At 36.3% G+C, this 22,668-nt stretch overlaps 1 protein-coding gene across 1 annotated transcript; it reads left to right on the top strand.

Moving 5' to 3' along the window:
* Nucleotides 1–1,101: 1,101 nt before the first annotated feature.
* On the top strand, nt 1,102–21,297 carry LOC139123514 (cyclin-H-like). Its single transcript, XM_070689682.1, has 5 exons — nt 1,102–1,191; nt 15,765–15,835; nt 16,747–16,858; nt 18,101–18,176; nt 19,482–21,297. Exons 1-5 carry the CDS (start codon nt 1,166–1,168, stop codon nt 19,521–19,523), a joined length of 327 nt encoding a protein of 108 aa, XP_070545783.1. The 5' UTR covers nt 1,102–1,165; the 3' UTR covers nt 19,524–21,297.
* The last annotated feature ends 1,371 nt before the right edge of the window (nt 21,298–22,668 follow it).

Here is a 22,668-nt window from a genome sequence, read left to right as displayed (position 1 = left end):
TATAAATTTGTATTTAATTTTCTCATCATAAAAAGTCCAACATGATTGGTTTATGCAGTACTTCAAACAAAAGCAAGGCTTAGCTCTGGACCAATCAGAACCAGCCTTATGTTACTGCAAACACAATTGTAAGTAGGTTCCTACAAAACAAAAATAATTTGGCAGTTAACAAATATAATCAAAATTCTTGCGGTCACAAATATCTGCAGAAAAAGGATATAAGATATTTGATTTTTACATATTATTTGGGTTTTTTCATGTATTAGGGCGGGACATTTTCATGCATTTTCACATTTTCTCCCTGACCATTCTTTGGAATCTTCAAAAATAACATACATGTATTTCTTTGTGATGTATACTCATGCAGGTCTCCTCTTCATCAGAGTATGGACAACTATTCCCAGTGAGGAATCTTTCCTGGAATAAAAATGTAGGATCATATCATTATGGATAGGATATCCCAATAGCATTTTATTATTCCTGTTTCTGGTATCAGGACAATTACCCTTACACATTACTGCCCAGATAATTCACACGTAAGAGAGTAATTTTCCAGGGGTGTCTGTCCTAGAACTCAATCAGCTTGACCGGTCTTCTGCATGGTATGAGGACAGTCACCCCCTGGAAAATTATCCCTTACTAATTGAGGATAGGGTTTGGTTAAGTGTCCATGGGTAACTATCCTAGAACTTTATTAGCTTACCTTTCAGACGTCCAATTGTTTAACAGGAAAACAATAACAGAATTCATCACCTTTTGCTGGAGAAATGAATTTTTCAGAAGTGTGCACTGCTTAACCCAATGAATGTAACTTTTACTTGTGATCTCAATGCTGTTCTGATTTGGTTGGTAAGTTTTTTTAAAATTATGCACCATCCAAAGACATTATAAGCTTGCAGAAATATATTTTACATTGTGTAATTATGCCAAAACATATTTGGATCTGTTTTGTTTGATTCCAACACCTCCCTTTAAATTTGATTAACAATTCCTATTTATAAATGTATCTGTATTTGTCTGACTGTTATATCTCTGTCTCGTTGTATATTTCATATCTCTGTCTCGTTGTATATTTCATATTTGTGTCTTATTGTTGTATATTTCATTATCTCTGCAGGCAACTGCTTGTACCTACTTGAAGAGGTTTTACATCCATAATACTGTCATGAACTACCATCCTAAGTGGATCATGTAAGTAATGTTTTTCTCCTGCAGTTGGTGATTGGACATATATTGTGAAAATTTTGACCTCCATAAAAAGAAATTGACAAACTTTGTTCTTGGATGCCCGAAAGCAATCCCTAGAGGGTAGAATGAACCATGAAATTTAAAACAAAAATTAGAGTTAAAAATATTAAAATTATTTTCCATCATAATATATTCTCAACATTTAGGTCAGTCATTAGACTGGCCCCAGTCGCCTGGCTTTTCTCAGTAGCTGAGTTACTAGCTGGCCAAGGCGTTCACACCCACGATCAGCGCAACAGCCTACCATTAGCGTGTTGAGCAAGTCTAGTTGGTCATATTAATTTGCACTTTCCACCAATTTCATAAGAATTGACCCAAATCTTTAGCAGTTATATTGCTTTCAATTTGCATATCTTGTCAGGTTTGCATATGGAAACATATGACATCATAAAAAACATGGCATCGCTTTCAACATATCATTCACCCAAGCAAAGACCTTCATATATAACCCTAACATGAGGTACCAATGAAATTTTCTTGCCAACCATGTATACTTGGTGGCCAAAAGGCAGTCCTACCTGTTATAATCACTTAAACCACTTGATTGCATAACAACACACTTCGGAAAGTGCAGTATAGCAAGAACAAAACTAAACATTGCATAAAACATTGTTGTCTATGTCTTTACCCGCATTGTAATTTAATACAATATGAAGAACACAATTGGAACTTATTTGAGATAATTGGATGATGAAGTAATGTCAATTTAATCTAAAAATGTAATCTCATCTGCTTTTCTTTTTACATTACACACTTGTTTTTATGAGTAATTTGCAATATTACAACATTTAGCTACACGGCACCTAACACTTTTGAGAAATTTGAAAAATATAAAAATCCAATAATCCCAAAATAGTTCAAATCATGTTGAAGATAAAATTATTTTGAACAATCCACTTTCAATGTCATTTTATATTGATAATTTTTTTGCACATTATTTTGCAGCTTTGCACAAAATTTCATAAAAATTCAACAAATTCTCAGTTAGATTGTTTTCTTCAGTTTTCATGTTTTTATCACTTTCAAATATGGGACTGCTTACATTTGATTTAGCAGAAAAAGACTGCAGTACTTTGTACTTCTACATGTGCCTTAGCAAAGTACATGTGCCTTAGCAAAGTACATGTGCCTTAGCAAAGACCCATATGACTGTAAAATGTATACGGTAAAATTTTGTAGCCAACCACTTATGCCTGAACTCTATGTACAGCCCTTTTGAGTCTGGCAGTAAAACTAGTAGATGTGCTGGCATTGTCAGAGAAACCAAAGTGTCAATTAATACAAAACTGCACACACTACAAATACTGGCAATGAAATACAGGAATATTTTCAATTCACATCATGAAACAGTCATTGACTTAAAAAAATAATTGGTGCATGGAAATTTTCAAAGTGAACAAGAAAGCATACTTCAACAGACTATAATCACATTTCTTGACAATGTTGTACTTGTATCAACAACCAATTAAAGTACCAGTACAAAGAGAAAAGTGTTTTTGTCAAACAATCGGAAACTTAAAACTAATTCTCACAATCTTTAAGGAACTTCTATTAAAATATGGAAAAAAGGCTAGTTCTTTTGGTATTTTTACATGTTCTGAAATTGTTTACAGCAAAAAACCCCAATACTGTTGAAAGTGCAATTTTTTTCAAAATGCTGCAAAACTAACAGTGTATTTTGATTGTGTTGTTTGCAAATGATGATAAAATATTTAAATAACTCATCCATTTATGATCTTTAATCACCTCATTTAATATTCCACTTTTCCATCTCTGCTGTAACCAATGTCAATCAACAAAACACAATCTGGTACAATTTATTGTGATGTTATCACTGTACAAACACTTTGATGCAGTGGTTGTTGTTATCAGCTACAACAACCCTGCAAGGTACATCATCTGTCAGTGCTATACCAATGGGGTAGTTCAGCCCATCCCTATCACTATCAATACGACAAACAAACTTACCACTACTCTCAAACTTCAGTATACTACTAGGGGTATCAGTAGTAACATAGACATATTTATCATTTTCAATTGCTACTCCCTGGGCGTATCTCATCTTACCATCCCCACTCTGACAATCAAAGGAATACAAATACTGGTCATGTGCGTTGAATACCTGGATACGATTGTTAATGCAGTCTGCTACAAATACCATTCCACTACTTGAAATGACTACACCCCAGGGACAATTGAATTGCCCTTGACCTTTACCTTCTGACCCAAATGACTTTATGTATTTACCAAGTTGTGTATAAACCCTGACACAATGCCCACCAAAGTCTGTCACATAGACATTGCCATCTACAGGACTAATCCCAATGCCACGTGGATCTTTCAACTCATTTTGTCCAAAGCATCTGATGACATGTTCATTCTCGTTACTGACAACTACTTGCTTATTGCTGTCATCTAAACTATAGTATGTATTATCAGATGATACAGCTATATCACATGGTTTGAAAAACTTTTCAAACTGATTGAATTCCAATATTTTCTTAAATCTTCCTTCTCTGGTGGTTATCTGCAACCTATTATTGTGTGTGTCAGCAGTGACAGTGTCTCTGTGTTTGTTTATGGCCACACCATAGGGATAGCTGTACTGTCCCTCAGCACTTCCTTCACTGCCAATGGTCTTCACCAATCCTTTGATGACAGGTATGATGACAGGACAGCCTGGTATTGGTTGATCTCCTATTGTCATGGTAACTTGATATTTTCCATCCAATTGTCCAGCCACTGTAACACTGTGTGTACCATCTCTGTTATTAACTACGTTGAGGTCTTCCCATGATGCATCAGGTTTTCTTACCTTGGCTTTCACTTGTTGTTTTGGGATGACTTGGTTTCCTGTGGAATCTCTGGTTGTGATCAGTAGGTCTGCAGAGTCACCTTTCAGGAGTTGTTTTGGAATGTTTTCAACTGTACACTTTGACATACACACATCAGATTTCAGTATTCCTAGAAATCCATGCTCAGAGATTTCATCATTTGTTGTGAATACGAAGTCCTCATGTTCAACCTTTGCTATTGTTTCCATGGTAATCAGTTGTTTAATACGAGTACCAACATCACCCTTTGTTGAGAGAAGTTGAGCAGCATTCCCATGATGCATCAGTGTCTCTATGTAATTGGCGGCGCTCTTAATGTTACCATGTTTTAATTCCATCTCATCAATATCAACAGCTGCTCTCTTGATTTTCATTTTGTAATTGTTTTTCAATTCATCTATCAGTCTCTGCGCTTCTCTCTTTATTTTCTTGATGATTTCTTCTGCTTTCATTCTCACCTTCCTTTCTTCTCTGCTGCACTGCTCTGTAAGATCAGTGTGTATCTGCTTGGCCAGGGTTTTGTTCTTTTCAGCTTCCTGTTCTTTCACTTTCAGTTTGTCAACCATGGCTTTCAATTCTGTAAGATACTCATCTGCTGCATCTTTCAAGTCTCTGTGTACATGTTCTGGTATGCGGTGTTTGACTATGGTGCAGTCTGTACAGACAGGTACCTGACAGGTTTCACAGTAGAATTTGACCTCATTCTTTATGTGAAAATTACAATATCCACTGCTTGAAGTGTAACAGGACTGGTTGTCATTGCTGTTTCATATTCTTCAATGGTCATTAGTTGATGTGTCTGTGTAATTGGCAGTTTTCTATGCACTTTAACACAGTTCTTACAGAGATAATGTCTGCACTCCACACACCTGTGAGTTGCCATATTCTCTTGGCAAGCTTCACATTTGGTCTCTGTTCCTTGCATAGAGTCCAGTCGTTGCTTGAATATCTCAATCAGATTGCTCATAAAGAAGTTGCCCTTTATCGCTGGCACTCCTCCAACAGGAAGCTGATATTTCTGTCGACAGTCTGGACAGTTTAGAGATCCAGTCTTCTCAACCAGTGTGACTAAACACTGCTCACAGAATGTATGCAGACATGGTAGAATTTTAGGAGACTTGAACTGCTCCAGACAGATGGTACAACACAGGAAATCTTCACCGATTTCTTCCAAAACTTTGCATTCAGAAGCAGCAGCCATTGTGCATAGGTGTGTCAGTAACAGTGGCAGCCATAGACGGGTACAGAGCTGATAGCAGATAGGGACCCTTAGCATTGCAGATATAGTTCATGGTGTCATGTGACCAATGAGTTGTTAATGTTCTGAACTAGTGCATTTACAGCACTTTACACTAACATAAGGTGTTCTTGATAACCTACTTCTTGATCAAGCGATCAACTCTATTGAATACATGTACATATATGTGGCTAGGGTCAGAGGTCATTTCTCAAACAATAGCATTGAAGATATCAATGTTGCCTAGAGCTTTTGAGGACAGGTGAGTTTCTTCAGGGAGGGAATGGGGGATGTAAGATGGATTTGTTTTGGTGTCAAGAGTATTAAGCTTCGCGCCCATAATTGAATGAAATGCATGGTACCAGCCAGGAATTGTGTCATTCAGTTGGTTATTTTGGCACGGTCTCTGGGTATGTAACTTTAATATTATCAGAGATATATCGGCGATATAATCAATCAATCAGTCTTTATTATACTCAACTCACACTAGCAGAGAGTGTGGTATGATACATTCCAAAATTGGACAAAGTACAAAACTGAACACTTACAAGAGGACAACAAAGTATCCAAGTTGTACAATAAGCAAACTGTTTAACAGTGGGAAGGCTACTGGAGGGTCAGCACAAATCAGTGTTCTTCAAGAATATAGCAAGATCTAGAAAATTATACTCCATAACCCTTTTAAGGGCCGTTTCTTTTTGTGTGACACCGGAAAAAGTGGAGCAATCTATTCCACTTTCCTGTAACAATAAAACTCGTTCAGTGATAAACTTTTTACATGAGAATAATAAATGAAACTCATCATCTATTTCGTTGCTATCACATCTGAGACAAAGTCTATCTTTCAAAGGCAATTTTGGCTTACTTTTCCTACCCAATTCAATATTTAAACTATGATCACTCAATCTTAATTTCAATAAAGCTCTGCGAAGAGTAAAATTTGACAAATTATTTAAGTATTTTTCAAAAATAAAATCCGGTCTTGAAAGTTCTATATGTACGCAATTTATTACCACCACCGTTTTTTTCTTGTATCGTTTGACATATTCTCTCTCCAAGAATTCAAATACTCGCTTGATATCTTCCTTTTTAATTTCTTGTTTAACTGGGCATATGATGTCACTCTTAAGGAGTTGAAGACATTCATATGATTGTAACTTCCCAAATTACAAAGAATAAAATTTGCCCAAGGAGAATTTATATCTATGTTTTCTTGAAGTGCCTGTTTCAGAATATGATTTCCTGGTAAACTATTTAACCTACACCAATATTTAATGACAGACATATAAAGATTGATCTTTAATGGAAATCTGCCCAATTCTGCTCTTATCCCTTCAAGTGGAGTACGTTTACTCACTCCCAAGATAAATCTGTAATAAGACATACACAGACCTTCAAGACAATTATCAGTACTTGTAATTTCTGTTGCCCAGATTTCTGAAGCATAAGATAGAATTGGGACAATTAACGTATCAAAGACTTTCAAACAAAGCTTTGGACTCAACATCTTTTCACTTAAAATTGAGTTTTTGATCCTGAATAAAGCTTTCATTGCTTTATTTTTAAGAGTAAACTGATTCTGCTTGAATTTTCCATTTGGTGTAAAAACTATACCTACATATGTATACTGATTTACTGATTTATATAGGTATGTTTGCAATATTGAAAGTCTGGTTGGCAAATCATTCGTTGTGAAATTCCAAGTACTGTATACACAATGACAAAAATCTGATCCTTAATTGTTTTCTTTAGAGAAGTCTGTATGAGAAAACAACATGAACTGATATTTCATGTACATTGATGACAAGACATTTTTCATTCTTAATTGATGCATCTGAAAGGTAAACCATTTCTCTCTGTGTCAGGTTTGAAAGGAAAAATTGTAATTTTAATGAGTTTAAGTATCTGTAACTTATCACGAAAAGAGTGGTAATTAAGTTTTGCAAGTTAGTGAGCTTGGATTATAAACAAATGCACAGTTTTTAGCCATGAAAGAAAAATTGTTGAAATAGAAAAACAAGAGGAAGTTCATTAAATTTAAAATTACATTTGAGCACAAAGTGCAAAAGATTTACGAACAAGTTCTTTACAGTTTAAGACTTGTGTAAACTTTTTTTTTTTAAATGATTTGTTCAAAGTGGGTTGCATAATTCTTCTATGAATTGGTATTGCTGACTTCCTTCAGGGATGTTGTGGTGTGGTGGCTGGCCAAATTGAAGGGAGCCCTCAAGTGGTAGACTTGTGTACAATATGCTTGTTGACTGACACAGTGTGTATTGTGATATGAATTATAAATGTACTGACATTTTTCAAGAATAGTTACCCTCTGACATTTGTCAAGAAGACTTTTGACTTTTTCAAAGCAGAAAACTGGTCGTGAAAGCAATTGTTCATAGCAAAGTTTGACCATTATACCTTTCCTAAAATCATGATTACAAGTTAAAGGCAGGGGGAGCCTATAAATACCCCCTATCTCCCTGGGCATTCATAATCCAATATGAGTGGCGTATGGTAACAGCGTCAACGAATGCTCCCGAAAATCTGGAGCTTTCAACAACCATGGTGTAAATTAAAGCACTGTTCCAACATATTACGTTTTGTGAATACTTGTTGCATCACCTTATTGGTGAAATTCTCTCATTTTTTTCAATTTTAAGTTGATTTTTGATGCCAAAACTGCTTCGATGTTGTGTTCAAAGCGTCCACAGAACAATAGATGAAAGCATTCAAACAGCTGCCAATCACGAGGGGACGCGAAAAGGTGCAAACGATCAAACATTTGATGTGTACATCGGATCGATTACGATGTCAACAATGAATAAACGATTCTTACCACTGAGCAAAATACTTGACCAACGGTTACTGAACACGAGTCTCAGATGAGTTCAGACACAAACGGACTGCTTCATGGTTTCAAGCAGATTGCCTCTCCCTGTTTGTTTGTTGATCTGTGTACAATGGGTGATGTGTATGTTGACCTGCAGTACGATATTTTATGATAGATCTCTTTTGGAAGTATATAGTGGCCTAGCCCTGCGTACGATGCCGTGTGTTCCCGGCGTTATACGGCCTCCCACCACGGCTCTGCTGATTGCCATGGACAAAACCGGCAACATGCGGATCCAATTTGGACGGAGCACGAACAAGTACTTTTCTGACTGTTTTCGGCCGAAATCAACTCGAGTCCGATCCAAATCCAATTGCCTACCCAAATTACTCAACCGCTCACAGAGTGCGAAAAGAATGCTCTCGTGACGTCTAAAACCGTTGTTTGCTGGCGATGCATGGTCAATGGCCGAGGCAGTGGACGCCCATTGGATACGTTCATGCCACGATTATGCAGGTGCCCATGAGCTGCATTATTTCCTGTCGGGTCGGGGCGATGAAACTTAATCGCGATTGACTCATCTCTGTCGGATTTGACCAAAAGAGACACTTGAAATAGATTATATATATAACATCAAATGTTGACATTCAGACTGAAACATGATGAAAGGTCTAAAGATCGCCGTGATGTCGTTCTTCTCTACACGTTTTTCTGAGCTTGTTTTTTACTAAATTGCTCTAATATTATCTGACGTTTTTTTGATCAATTTTTCTTTCCCAACCAGGGCACAAAATTACCTTTTTTACTTTCATAGTAACCTAGGATTCATTTAATTCGCAGATTACATGTAATAGACTCTTATGTTCTTCCTCGATTGTCTAGATTTTGCTTTCCCGATATCGATATTGCGTTCGCACTCACATGTCTTGAACCTTACGTCATTCACTGAAATAGTTTTCGGACAAACTCAAGAAATTTGACAACTACTAACGAATAGTCGGCAAAATTTACAGAGACTAGCAATAATAATTATGGTCATTTTACCATCTTTAGCTAAGCGGATTCGCTTGGCGGAAGCAGTATATAACGATCTGAGTTCCCAGTTTTACCCTACCGTGTGAGTGTAGTATTCGAACGAGTGAGATCATAATCTTACGATGTTCCGAGTGGCCTGGAGATTTTTTATAATATACAATAAATTGACCCTATCAAAATTACTCTGTTTTACATTGCTTGGATATTGATATTTTTTTCTATACTTTTTTGCTCACGTGTTTACACACGTGGGCATATGTCGCAGCGATGTCTGTCTGTCTGTCTGTCTGTCTGTCCGTCTGTGTGTGTGTCTGTCTGTCTGTCTGTTGGTCCATTATCTCAAAAACGGCTTATCAGATCAGAATCAAATCTGGTACATATATTCAGTTAGCAAATGGCAAGAACTGATTAGTTTTTGGTGGGTCTGGCTTGCATGCTTTTTGCTCATTTGCATAATTAATGATTTTAGAAAAAATGGATATATATTAAAAACGACTGCACAAAATTTGATGAGATTTGCTACAAATGTTGATCACACCAAGATATATCAGCAGTGGGAACCATTAAGGGTGACATGAAAGATAAATGCTAATTTGCATATTTAATGAACTTTCCTAACTAGGAATATATGTCTGATTTGACTTGATCAAAATTAACCAAACTTGGCATGTATATTAAAGATACTATGATTTAACATTATTGAAAGTCATTAAGCGTTTAATTTCAGCCAATTCCTAATTTGCATATTTCATGAACTTTGTTAATTAGGAATATATATTGAAATGACTGGACCAAAGTTGATGAAACTTGCTACATGTATTGAAGCCACTATGATACAACATTTTTGAAAGTCATTAAACATTTTTACTTCAGCCAATTCCGAATTTGCATATTTAATGAACTTTCCCAATTAGGGATATATATCTGAATTAACTTGATTGTAGTTGTTGAAACTTACTATATACATCAAAGATACTGTGATATAACATTATTGAAAGTCAAAAGACATTTTTACTTCAGCCAAAACCTAATTTTAATATTAAATGAATTTTCATAATTAGGTATATTTAGCTACTATAGACTATAGTCTATAGAAGCTATTGGGATGGGTATCCGTCCGGCGTCCGTCGTCAGTCTGTATGTATGTATGTATGTATGTATGTATGTATGTATGTATGTATGTATGTCCGTTTGTGAGGCGTCTGTCCACTCAAATATCTTGAGAACCGCAGTACTTACTGATTTGATATTTGTTGTGTAGATGAAAAATATGATTTTGAGAAACTGTTTTCTTAATTTTTTGATATTGTTGAAAATAGGCAAATTAATGCCAAAAAAGGTGTTTTGGTTAAAATATTCTTCTTCATAACCGCTGGTCAGACAGCTTTGTTATTTGGTATACAGGTCCCTAGGATAACCCAACTTAGATTGTTAAAATTGTGATGAAATATGCAAATGTGTATTTTTAAGGAATTTTTTTGTCATTGTTGGTCAAAGTTTGACTTACATTGTATTTAATTCTTGTACTGTATAAACCCTATCAATTCACCCAGAAAAATAATTAATATGATTTTAAATAATTGAATTAATTAGGAAATCATCAAAGCCAAATAATTTTGGTGTGGAATTATCAGAAAGTTCAACTTTTTTGACAGTTCATAGTGAATTGAGGATTAAAACATGTAAAGGCAACTTTCCTGAATCCCAACTTTGATACATTCTGAACCACCATTTATTTTATCTAAAAGAAATTGCTCATAATAGTTTGTCATGATAGGGTGGTCAAATAAATAGAGATAGAGAAAGTTCTAATTTCCATTTATGGTTGACTTGGAAAGGATAAAATAAGATTACTTTTTGAGGAAAAAAAAGAGTGGTCAATTAAAAGAGTGGTCAAAGTGATAGGGTTTTATGGTAAAGCGGGGCTGTAAGATTCCTCATGTGCTATTTATAGCAATTATGCAATCTGTGTAAACAGTGCAATGAAGGTGTAACATGATCCATTATAATGCTTTTGATGACCTTGAACTTCTTAAGTTTCAAACATTTGTCTCTTCTTTGTGCTTTCTCTGATTACCTACAGGCTCAACTTATTCAACAGAACTTACGATGTTAATTTGAAAGTTAAAATGTGCTTGGTTAATAGGATGAAAATACTGATAAAGGTAACCAGCTCAAGATTCTTTATAACCTGACAGATATGCTGTTTTTTATGACGTAAATCTTGATTTAAACAAGTCTTGTTACTCTAATTAGAATGCAATTAACTCTCGTTTATTTGCTATTATAGACTAATATAGTCTGATGAAATATGCAAATCTGTATTATTACGGAATTTTTTTCCATTTTTGGTCAGGCCATCCAGAAATGAGCTATCAAAGATATCCACCTTCTTCATCAATACATGTGTCACAAAAGGTTATTCTCTACATAACACAGCAGAGCTCTGTCAACTGTTGAGTCGCTTGTTTTTTTAAAACCGCTGGTCAGACAGCTTATATTTGGTTTACATGTCCCTAGGATGACCTTAGTGAGATAATTTCATACAGTCAGGAAATACTTAATTTTGTATCCATGTCTATAGTAGCTTCAGGGACTTATTTGGCCCTATGTTTATCTTAATGGACTTGATCAAAATTGATGAAACTTACTATGTATATTAAAGACTCTATAATTCATATTATTGAAAGTCATCAAGCACTTTCTCTTCAGCCAATTCCTAATTTTCATATTTAATGAACTTTCCTAATTAGAGATATATGTCTGAATTGACTTGACCAAAGTTGACAAAAGTTGCTACACATATTGCAGATTCCATGATACAATATTACTGACAATCACTAAGCATTTTTACTAAAGCCACTTCCTAATTTACATATTTAATTAACTTTGCTTATTAGGATATATACCGGCATTTACTTGATCAAAGTTGGCAAAACATGCTATGTACATTGATGATTATACCAGGTACTAGATCAAAACAATATCGAAAGTCATTTCACATTTTCATGTCAGCTTATTTATTTGCATATCTAATGAGCTTTCACAGCTCGGCATATGTGGCTTGAAGGACTTGGCCAACGGTAATTACACTTGCTAGATAAAGTGGTGATACAATAAGAGCAGTAAAATTACTTTAATATTTTTATTTCAGCTAATTACATATTTGTATACTTCATGGCCTTTTAGAATTAATCGGCGGTGATTATTGTTCATTATGTTGATCATAATAATTTCAATGAAGTTGCAAACATGTGGCAAAGGTTCAAATTTACACATAACTTCAATATATAATGAAACACGTGAGCATTTACAGTTCATATCTGGTTGACTTTTGATTTTTTGATTCTCCATTGGCGGCAGCACATGTACGGTTACAACAGTCATGTGATGACCGGAGTGCGATTGTAAAGTTGTCGGGAACAGTTGTTGTTCAGAAGAAAAATCATTTTGTATTTAGAGGCTGCAGTTCGGGATTGTTCATGATAAACAACCAATTATACATTTCCTACATCTTTGGAACGGGGATTACGGTAATCTTTCATGTGATGAAAATTTTTTGAACGTGTTTGCAATGTGTTCCCACGATAAGTGTGAACTGATTCTTTGTCAGTAAAAATCGTCAGAAATGGTCCAGTAACCATGGTAAAATAGACACAGATGCAAAACCATTGCGAGGAAGATAGTAAGAAATTCACATTGCAATATTTGCTGTCGTATTTCTCAGCAGGAATAACCCATTTTTTACACGTTGTGTATAAGAAGAGCAAGCAGGTGTTCGGCGGCTATCATAATAATCTTGATCGCAGCTATTTGGCGAGAAGACAGCGGGTACTTATAATCTCGCAAAATTATTGACATCATGTCTTTGTATTGACAATTTTCAATCGGAGGCAGTTCAAATCAACAGCCGTGGTATATTAGGAATCGTGTTTATCACTGGACACCGAACTACCTGCTATCAACAGTACGTTATGTACCATCGGCGGTAACACATTGGTCGTAATCTTGTCTAATTCTGCCCCGCCTTTTGCACCGTCCTGAACAAGCTAGAATTTTTTTACCCTGACATATAATACAGCGACCTTGCACACTAATGATCATTCCAATGTTTCTGTTGGGGTTTGTTGGCTTTTTAATTTGCTCCGTGGCCCCGGTAAGTTTTTTTAATACGATACACAGTTTGAATTTTTTTCAACGTAAATTTAGTATATTACCAGTTTGTTGGGTAAAGTTGTCTGGAATGAAAGTTTGAGTTGACGCTGACAGAGTAGACGTCGAGCCCGGTACAGTTGAAAACCATGTCCTGTGACGGTGTCAGAGACGATTTCTCCACACTTGGTATGAAACCGAGGCGGAGAAGAGTGTTCCAGGTTAACAAGAGATGCTCCAAGAGAATTTCCTTGGCCTTGTTGTTCAGAGATCCGATCGGTTTGGGGTCGCTTAGTCCGAAACCTCCAGAGTTCTGTATGATCATCGTTCAGAATTTAGGTGAATATTTTGGTCAAAGTAATTCAGTATAGTAACAATGTATGCCAGATTCCTTGTGTTCTTTTTGTCACCGTCATACGTGTATACGGACGGTTTTCGATTAAAAACGGTAAAAATATACAGTGCTCGTAAATGCGTGCACAGTTTATTCAGTGACTGTTTACGCAACAGTCGTTGATTCGACTAGGATTTGCCACCACGTAACAACTGTAAACACCGCGTCAACAGTCAATACGAAAATTTTGTGCTGAATCGAGTAAGATAATAAGTGGCTTGCAGTGGGAAAGGTCAGTCCATCATCCGTCAAAGTTGTTGAGCCAAAAAATCTCCACTGTGCACCAACTACATGAGTGGCTGTTATAGTTGTACACGTAGTTCCATGGGCTTTCCTCTGTCCCTTGTTACGAGCTATGTTCAAAGTGCGTCAAGCTACGAATATCGGTGAAGTACCGGGTACATTGATTTTGTTCAAAGCCACTGCCTGTTTGTTCCCCGTAATGTTTTTTGTGTCCCTAACGTTGGCTGGCTCTATATGCGTACAAACATAGCAGTCGGGATTAAGATTTCCTGGATAAATAGATACCACATAGTATATTCCGCCTCTGACGCAAAGATACACACTGTTTTACATGTGCCACTCCTAGGCCCTGGGATCGATTTCCATACCTTTAAGAGAAATTCTGTTTTGTTGTCTGATTCTGTTTCACTATTAGTGCAAGATGCAAGGTATAATGATATTCAAATATGCAGATTACATTAATTAGCATTGTTTCGGTATTAAAATTCTATGCTAATGACCCTTAACCCTTTAAAACCAGCTTGGACAGAAATGTCCGATGACGTCATAGAGTACCAGGGGGTCAGGGTGCAAAGGGTTAATCAATGTGGAATATTCATGTACCTCGGATCTTGCATTGTATATGTTTACAGTGATGTACCTTTAACAACCTTCACTAAATATCTCCATACTATCTCAATACATCCATGCCCTAGCTTACTTAAAATTCATGTTTACTGGCAAACAAGACATTCATGGTGTATTTTGTCTAAACATTTAGGAGAACACTCTGAAAAGATGGGGGAGAATACATGTATAAGATGTACTAAGGCATTGTATCACTTGTTAGTGTAAACAGGTTTCAGAATAAATTTAACAAGAAATGTAAGTGACATTATAGTGAAAGTACAGATGCTAATGTTGGTGTTTGAGGGAATGACAGTTTTGAGAACAGATCTTCCAAATTTTATGTTCATGAAAATTCCACCTGTGAGGCATTTACTGGAATGAACAATTTCTAGTTGTAAAAGGTTTGCACACCAGTTGAAATTTTTCAGTTATACGGTATAATCTGTAACTACTGGAACATGCAAAGCGTTAAATTCCCTAGTAATGGGTTACATTGTTTTGTAAAGGTTCACGAAAAGTTAAAAAAGGCTGAAGTAATATATACTTCAGCTTTATTCAAGCAGAGGGGCATTGATATTAGTAAAGTTACACTTTTAGCAGAGAGAATGACACTTTCCTGGCGCTCATAATCACCTGTTAGAACTATACATACGGCTATGTTCTCTTACAAGCTGTTTTACCCGTCGATAAAAATAAACTCACCCACCCTACGTCACTCAGTTTATCACCACTCAGTTTATGTTCTGAGGGCCCATCACCTCAAATTTATACACCAGGTTATCAGTATAGTGAGGGAGGTGGGTGGGAGCCTAATAGGTGAGTATGAAGCTTGGAGAAAACCTTTTCACTTGAGAAAAGTGTATTCTCCGGCGCATTCATACTCACCTGTTTGAACTATACATTAGGCTAACAGAATACAAAGATACTAGTACTTGGAGGTGCAGGGTTCATAATCTGAGAGAAAACACAATTGCCGCACACTCACCAGCTTTATTGTCTTTCGTTGGAAGACCACAGGACAGCTCTAGCAAATGAGTTCCTGTCTCTAGAATTTTACAAAATTTAGTTTTTTGCCTGTGATGCTGTTGCACTGTGTAAAGAAAGCCATTGATCAATAAAGATGGTGGTATAGTAACTCCCATTGTCACAGTTGGTAATGTACCGTATGTCATGTGTTGATTTCAGTTATGTCACCGAGGCATTGGTTGGCAAGGGCAACAGAGATCTTCTGAAGCAGACGGTGGAACAGATCAAACGTATGTCTCAGATTTTATGACATTTTTATACTTCAACAGTGTGTGTTTTACTTCTGATATGAGTCTTCAAGAGGTCTGTCCTTAGATCTTTGAAAGAGGTTGGTCCAAAATGGAATGGAAATAAGGGGTTGGGGAGCTTATCAGAATAAAATTACTAATAAAATTTTGCAGCCATAATGCTTTTCACAAAAAATGTTGGCATGAAGGTTTGTGATGAAAGGTGCGGAAATTTAGAGATAAAAATATGCATGCCATGAAAAATCTGAGAAAATGAATTTGCCAATTTTCAGAACATAGAAAAAATTTGTCTGTTTCATTCCTGCCACCGGCGTGCACCCAGCCCCTCTGTTTTCAGATCTAATGAGAATCATAGGTCAGAACTCCACTGGTAGAAAGTTTATCATGAAAAGTGATAGACATCATTGCCTGTAAAATACAACATACAGTTGTAGCAAGTTGTTTGGTTTTACAGAGTGTATCATGTACATGTACTTCTGAATTTCTCACAGTTTTTGACATACTTTATAATTTTCATTTGTTCTGGGCCAAAGATGGAGTTTGTATATTTGTAGAACCTTCAGTAAACTTTTTAACCCGCAGTCCCAGTGTAAACAGCTCCACATTGACCCTTGAAAACAGTGGGGTTTTGGGCTAAACCATTGTGGTGAAAGCTGCTTTTTCCGTTACATATGTGTAAATTGATGAATGCTGGAGATCCAAGAGATGTAAACAGGATAAAGACAAGTTCTCAAAGTGTACATTTAATGTCAATAGTTCAAAGGTCACAGTTGCAGTGTGTTCATCAGGGCAGATTTAGGTCAAAGGTCAGTATTTCATAGGACCAAGTTCAATGCTACCCATCCTGTAAGAACTGAATCATGTATTTTTGTTGCAATTATTTATCACCATAGGAATACGATACATGGTGAAACACATTGACCCATTGGATGCTGGGAAAATACAGTATCTTGAAGAGAAACTTGAGAGATGTAGAAACCAAGAACTCAACCCAGAGAGTGAAATGTGAGTATCATGTGTGAAAGATGTTACAGAACAGCAGCTGTGAGTGGACAATTTGATTGCAAAGAATACATTTGATTGGCTTCTCTTTTGAATACGGTAGATCTGATTCGGTGATTCAAATTTCAGTGACTGCAGGTTTTGAAATCCATTGGATATTGAGTGACTGTTTGTCATTGAAAGTAGAAATGGATAGCCAGACCAAAAAGTTGAAAGTGGACAAATTTAAAATAAAGAAAATTAATTTTACAATTCGTGGAAAATAACAAATAAAATGCAACCACATGTAGATCATTCATTGCCAATAGTGTTGAAATGTTGTCAGTTTTAATCATTTCTACCGCCCATCATGCAGATCAAATTATACAAGGGTGAACCTAATTGACAATGTGGATTTTTAGAACTCTGTATACGTACATATCTATCAGAAGTGGCAGCTTGTTAAAACTAGCATAATTACTGTATATGGATCTGTAACCATGGCAAATGTATTGAACACTCAAGTACAACTTTTTTATAGTGCTCCATCATGCCAGCATCCATCATCAGTTGGATCTGAGAGAGATTCCTATCAGACTAGGGGCTGTCAATAATAAAAGCTTACACATTAGAAACATAATTCCTTAGTTATTTTGGTGATGGGGGCAGGGAAGGGTTAAGACCCCTATTTATTTTACGTGCTTCAGAATTACAGCAAGGAATCTACTGTAACTCAACTAAATGCGACTATACAACTCAAATTCCGTACTGAATCCTCATTCATTCATGTCTTTTAATGAACAATTTGCAGATTACATTTTTACTTTATGTAAACAAAGAAATGCCTAGTTATATTTATTATTAGCTATCATACTGTATACTTTATCTTTAAAGTTTGAACTTATTTTATAATACACTGTTATTGCCATAAATAATGATGTAAATCCTATATTTACAAGCAAGTAATAAATTATTATTATTATATTAAGAAAAAAGGGATACAGATTACGACAACACAATAAAGAAAAACATCATTTGAACTCTGGTAGACGAGTAGACTGTGTAATGTTCATTGTCGGCATATGTTATTATTCTCTCAAACTTTTGAAAATGTTGAACCTGTTCATAAAGAAATATCTCATTTCACAGTCAGATTTTAAGCTGTTCTCCCACATTCTGGTAAACAGGTCCACAATCACCATTGATAACAATTGATTTGGGCCAAACCATAGTGTTCAAAGGGTTAAGTTTCTTTTTATCCCACAGATACAGACGGAAATTGGAAGAGAAGCTACAAGCTGAGGAAGATGAAACATTTATCAAGAGACAAAGAATTTCTGAGGTAACAATGCTGCTCAACCCTGCATTAACCCTTTGAGCGCCACAGTCAATTTTTGTTGCCTTTATAAAATATAGCCTTGTCAATTTTTGTCAGAGTTTTGCCAAATGTTTGGTGAAAAACAGTACCCAATGAAATGTGATGTCCCTTTGATCCAAAATTATCAAAAATATTACAGATAAATTCATAAAATTTGGTAAAATGTTGCACTAAAATTTTGGTGGGAAAAATTACAGCACTGAGGGTGAATGCACTATTGGAATAGTAAATTGTGTTCCCTGACCAATTGGATGTCCATGGAAAGAAGGGGATGTTGGGAATAGGTTCACTTTGTGAATGGGTGGATAGAGAACAGGACAGACAGACAGAATGTGAGAAAGACATGCACATTGCTAGGAAGATGAGATACCCAGAAAGATGAACATTTGCCCAAAGGGAAGAGCTCAGACTTCAAGAGACACAAACACGGATGGCAAATCTTTTTGTGTGAATAAGGGAGAGATTTCTGAAAAGTTGAATAGCTGACAGCAGAATGCTATGAACATGGATCCACTCAATGCCGTCAACAGATTGTGATAAGTAAAACTATTACAAGTTCCTTCAAAGGAACAATGTCACCTGTATTTTCACTTGGAAGCCACACAAAAATATGCACTTCTAAATTTTAAATTGCAACTCATGTTTGATACTGGGTCAACATTGCTGACTCGGACTCGCCTGATCTGAAATCTTTGACAGTATATGTAGATTTGGATACCCCATAATTGTTGGAAGGGTTGACCTAGCTGTTCACCCCCATTTCTGTGTGAACAGGTCCACATTCATCATTGATAATACTGGGTTTGGGCCCAACCATAGCGGTTAAAAGGTGAAGCTGTAATGTTTTCGTCATCGCTGTTACATATCTGCTTTGCAGTCTAAGATCATATACAAAAGGTGAATTTCAAATACTGTGATACTGTTGTACAGGTAGTGTTTGAATTACCCGTAGAATCACAGATATTTTGTAACAACTGCTTAGCTGTCTCAGTAGGCAGAAAGAAAAATCTGGTTTTTTTTATTCAATTGCTCCTCATCTATTTAAAGACATAGCTGTACATCATGTGTAACCTGTAACTGCAACTTTCCTGTAAACTGGCCAAAAATCACTATCAATAACAAAAGGTTCAGACCAAACCTGATGATGGCGAAATGGTAAAATTACTTACTTCATTCCTAAAACATCAGCAAAATCACTGATCAGCTTTTACTGTATTCAAACTTTTCATAGAATTTTGCATTGCAAATTTCCTCTCATATTTCTTTCAGCAATCGAGGGCAGCTGACGAACAGTTCCTGATGAGCGTCTAGATTCTGTTCCTGTCGCAGCTATCGTGTATATCGCCACCAAGTGACCTAAGGGAGAGAGGTATCTGTTTTACCAAGAGACAACCCATACTGCCACCATTGAAAAATAAAGACCCACTTTCTGACTACAATAGACTATTTCAAGTCAATTAGACTATTTAAATCAATTAGAGTGTATATCGCAGTTTGAAGCTTGACTTCATCATTATAATGTAGCTATTTTAGTCTTCCAATTTGCTCAGTACATGTAAACAGAAAAACTGTGAACAGCATTTCTTATTGTTTTGAAAAGCAAGATGTTTAAACCTCTCAATCTGCAGCAGTGTGCCCTAAATCTTCCATTTTAAAAACTTTGACACAATTTACAATTGCCAAGAATTTCTTTTAGTCAACCCCATACGGCTACTTGTTATGTAAACATTTTGTTCAGTGTAGGCAATATTCATAGCAGTCAAGGTTTATGGGATCAATATTTTCATCCCTGTTACCCTGTAAACAGGTCTACAATTATTACAATGGCTTTTGGCCAAACCATGTACATGAAAGGGTTGAGGGGTAAACTTGTTTAAATTTAAAGTTTCGAGAGCAGGCTTCACCATGCCAAACATATTGCTGACAATTCAGATAAATGGATATTGTAACTGATATTTTAGTCTCCCATGATCCATGAAAGACTTAAAAATCAAAATAAATCTTACCTTTGGTGTGGATATTTTATGCCCTGATTGTTGTTTGCCTTTCTCTACAATCATGGAGCAATAATTATGCAAAACAAATGTTACATAAATTACTATGCAGGTTACAGGTGTCAATAAATATGCAGCATTTTGTCTGTCAATGAAAACAAGGCATTACTTTGAACAAGAAATTGTCAGGTAAGCAATTAGTGTATACCAGTAGTGTATCAGTGATGGAATATTTTATTATATCTGATTTTATGGGAGATTTCAAGTATTTTGCAAGATGAAATGCGTTGGCCATGGTAATAAGTATAGTCCTATTCAACATGGTCTTAGGAGGTATGTTTTGTCTTTATTCATCAACAAGACTCCCAAGGCAAGTGCTAATTTCCACTGTGTTTTTTATGTGTGCGTGTCCAAATGTTCTCTACAAATTTGTTTTTGAGGTAAAGGGAATTTCAGCTAGAAGTGTTCCTATTTAAAAATTTATTTTTCAGTAAATTTAAATTTGGAGGAATTCTGCCCCGATCACTATGAGAGACAATGTTTTCCAAAGAACTCTGTAGAGTTTAGGTCATTATTTTTTCCGTTACCTTACATCGAACTTTGGATGCGAGCCACCTGACAAATTTGTACTGGTGTTGAGATTGGCTGGGAACAGGAAAGGGCTGTACATATCTTATTATTACTACAACATCACTTTTCACCATCCTAGGAATCATAAATGTTCTAAATCTAGCAAGACTGCAGTACACTTGGCCCATACAGAACAACTTTACAAGGCAAGGTAATCCTAGGGGGTTCTATTTTATGAAAACAATGGAAAGGCCCCCTAAGAAAGTTGCATTTATTTCAAAATGGAGACTGGTCCTTATGTTCTTCAGGCATTCTCAAAATCTTTCCAAACAGCAGAGATACATAATGCTTCCCTCAAATGCTGTGAAGATGTTATTTTTGGTTTCAATTTCATCAGGGTGCTCTGGTATTGGCTTTTTTGTTTGATCACCAAGTTCAGAAGAGATTGTGGTCGCCTGACAAAAAATAATAAAATAAATGAGCTACACTGTATGTATATCCACAGGGGATTCAATCTCCGATGATGACGATGATGATGATTAAATATTTAAAAATGAAGATAAATAAACATATATTTGGACTCAGTAAATTTGTTGTTATTGTTGTTGTTATTGTTGTTGTCGTTGTTGATACTATTTGCAGAAAAGAACAAAGTATGCGCTGCAAATTTCAACACAGCCTAACTATAGGCCTACATGTGCGTCGCAAATTCAACACAGCCTAACTATACACAGATACATGTGCGTTGCAAATTCAATACAGCCTAACTATACATGTGCATTGCTGCCTAACTATACATGTGCGTTGCAAATTCAATACAGCCTAACATTACCCAAGGGGTGTCACTTCATTGCCACACACTTTTTTTCGATCGCCAAAAATGCACCTAGCATGCATCGAAATCGGTAAAATTCGACGTAGGGTCAAAGCACATTAGTCTTTCTCAATAATACTCCAACATTTTTACCTCTTACCGATGAAAAGTCGAGAAATCAGCAAGTTTTTCAGCGTATCTGGACGTCTCTTACATTTCAGATTTAAAAGGCACGGCGGGGTATTGAGTCACGTGGGCGCTTTTCAAATCGAACCAATAGCAGAGCTCGCCAAAATGCACCCAGCAAGCATCGAGAGCGGTAAAATTCGACGTAGGGTCAAAGCACATTAGTCCTTCTCAATCATATACTCAAACATTTTTACCTCTTACCGATAAAAAGTCGAGAAATCAGCATGTTTTTTAGCGCATCTGCATGGTTGTCTCTTACATTCCAGATTTAAAAGACCGCGCGTTACATTAAGTCACGTAGGCGCATTTCAAATCGAACCAATAGCAGAGCCCGGCCCGTACTGAACGAATGGGCCCAGCGTGAAAACCCGGCAGTAACGTAAGTTTCTCACGTCTTTGGAAGACTATGGGTGACACTGTCTGCGTGCGTCTGCATACGAAATTCTGGTAACTTTAACAGTTCCAGTTCACCCGCAGCAAGAGATCGTTCTTTCCAAAGATGTGAGAAACATACGTTGCTTCCGGGTTTTCACGCTGGCCCATTCAGCTCTGCTATTGGTTCGATTTGAAAAGCGCCCACGTGACTCAATACCCCGCCGTGCCTTTTAAATCTGAAATGTAAGAGACGTCCAGATACGCTGAAAAACTTGCTGATTTCTCGACTTTTCATCGGTAAGAGGTAAAAATGTTGGAGTATTATTGAGAAAGACTAATGTGCTTTGACCCTACGTCGAATTTTACCGATTTCGATGCATGCTAGGTGCATTTTTGGCGATCAAAAAAAGTGTGTGGCAATGAAGTGACACCCCTTGGATAATGTTAGGCTGTATTGAATTTGCAACGCACATGTATAGTTAGGCAGCAACGCACATGTATAGTTAGGCTGTAT

The sequence above is a fragment of the Ptychodera flava genome (genome assembly GCF_041260155.1).
Source record: "Ptychodera flava strain L36383 chromosome 23 unlocalized genomic scaffold, AS_Pfla_20210202 Scaffold_23__1_contigs__length_28996876_pilon, whole genome shotgun sequence".
Taxonomy (NCBI): Eukaryota; Metazoa; Hemichordata; class Enteropneusta; family Ptychoderidae; genus Ptychodera; species Ptychodera flava.
This window is presented reverse-complemented; position numbering and strand designations above follow the sequence as displayed.

Bases quoted from the DNA above. Each gene is read 5' to 3' on its own strand.
- LOC139123514 (XM_070689682.1), top strand. From the start codon at position 1,166: ATGAACTACCATCCTAAGTGGATCAT. The intron at 1,192-15,764 runs GTAAGTAATGTT...TGTTGATTTCAG, and splicing joins TACCATCCTAAGTGGATCAT to TTATGTCACCGAGGCATTGG. The intron at 18,177-19,481 runs GTAACAATGCTG...TATTTCTTTCAG, and splicing joins AGAGACAAAGAATTTCTGAG to CAATCGAGGGCAGCTGACGA.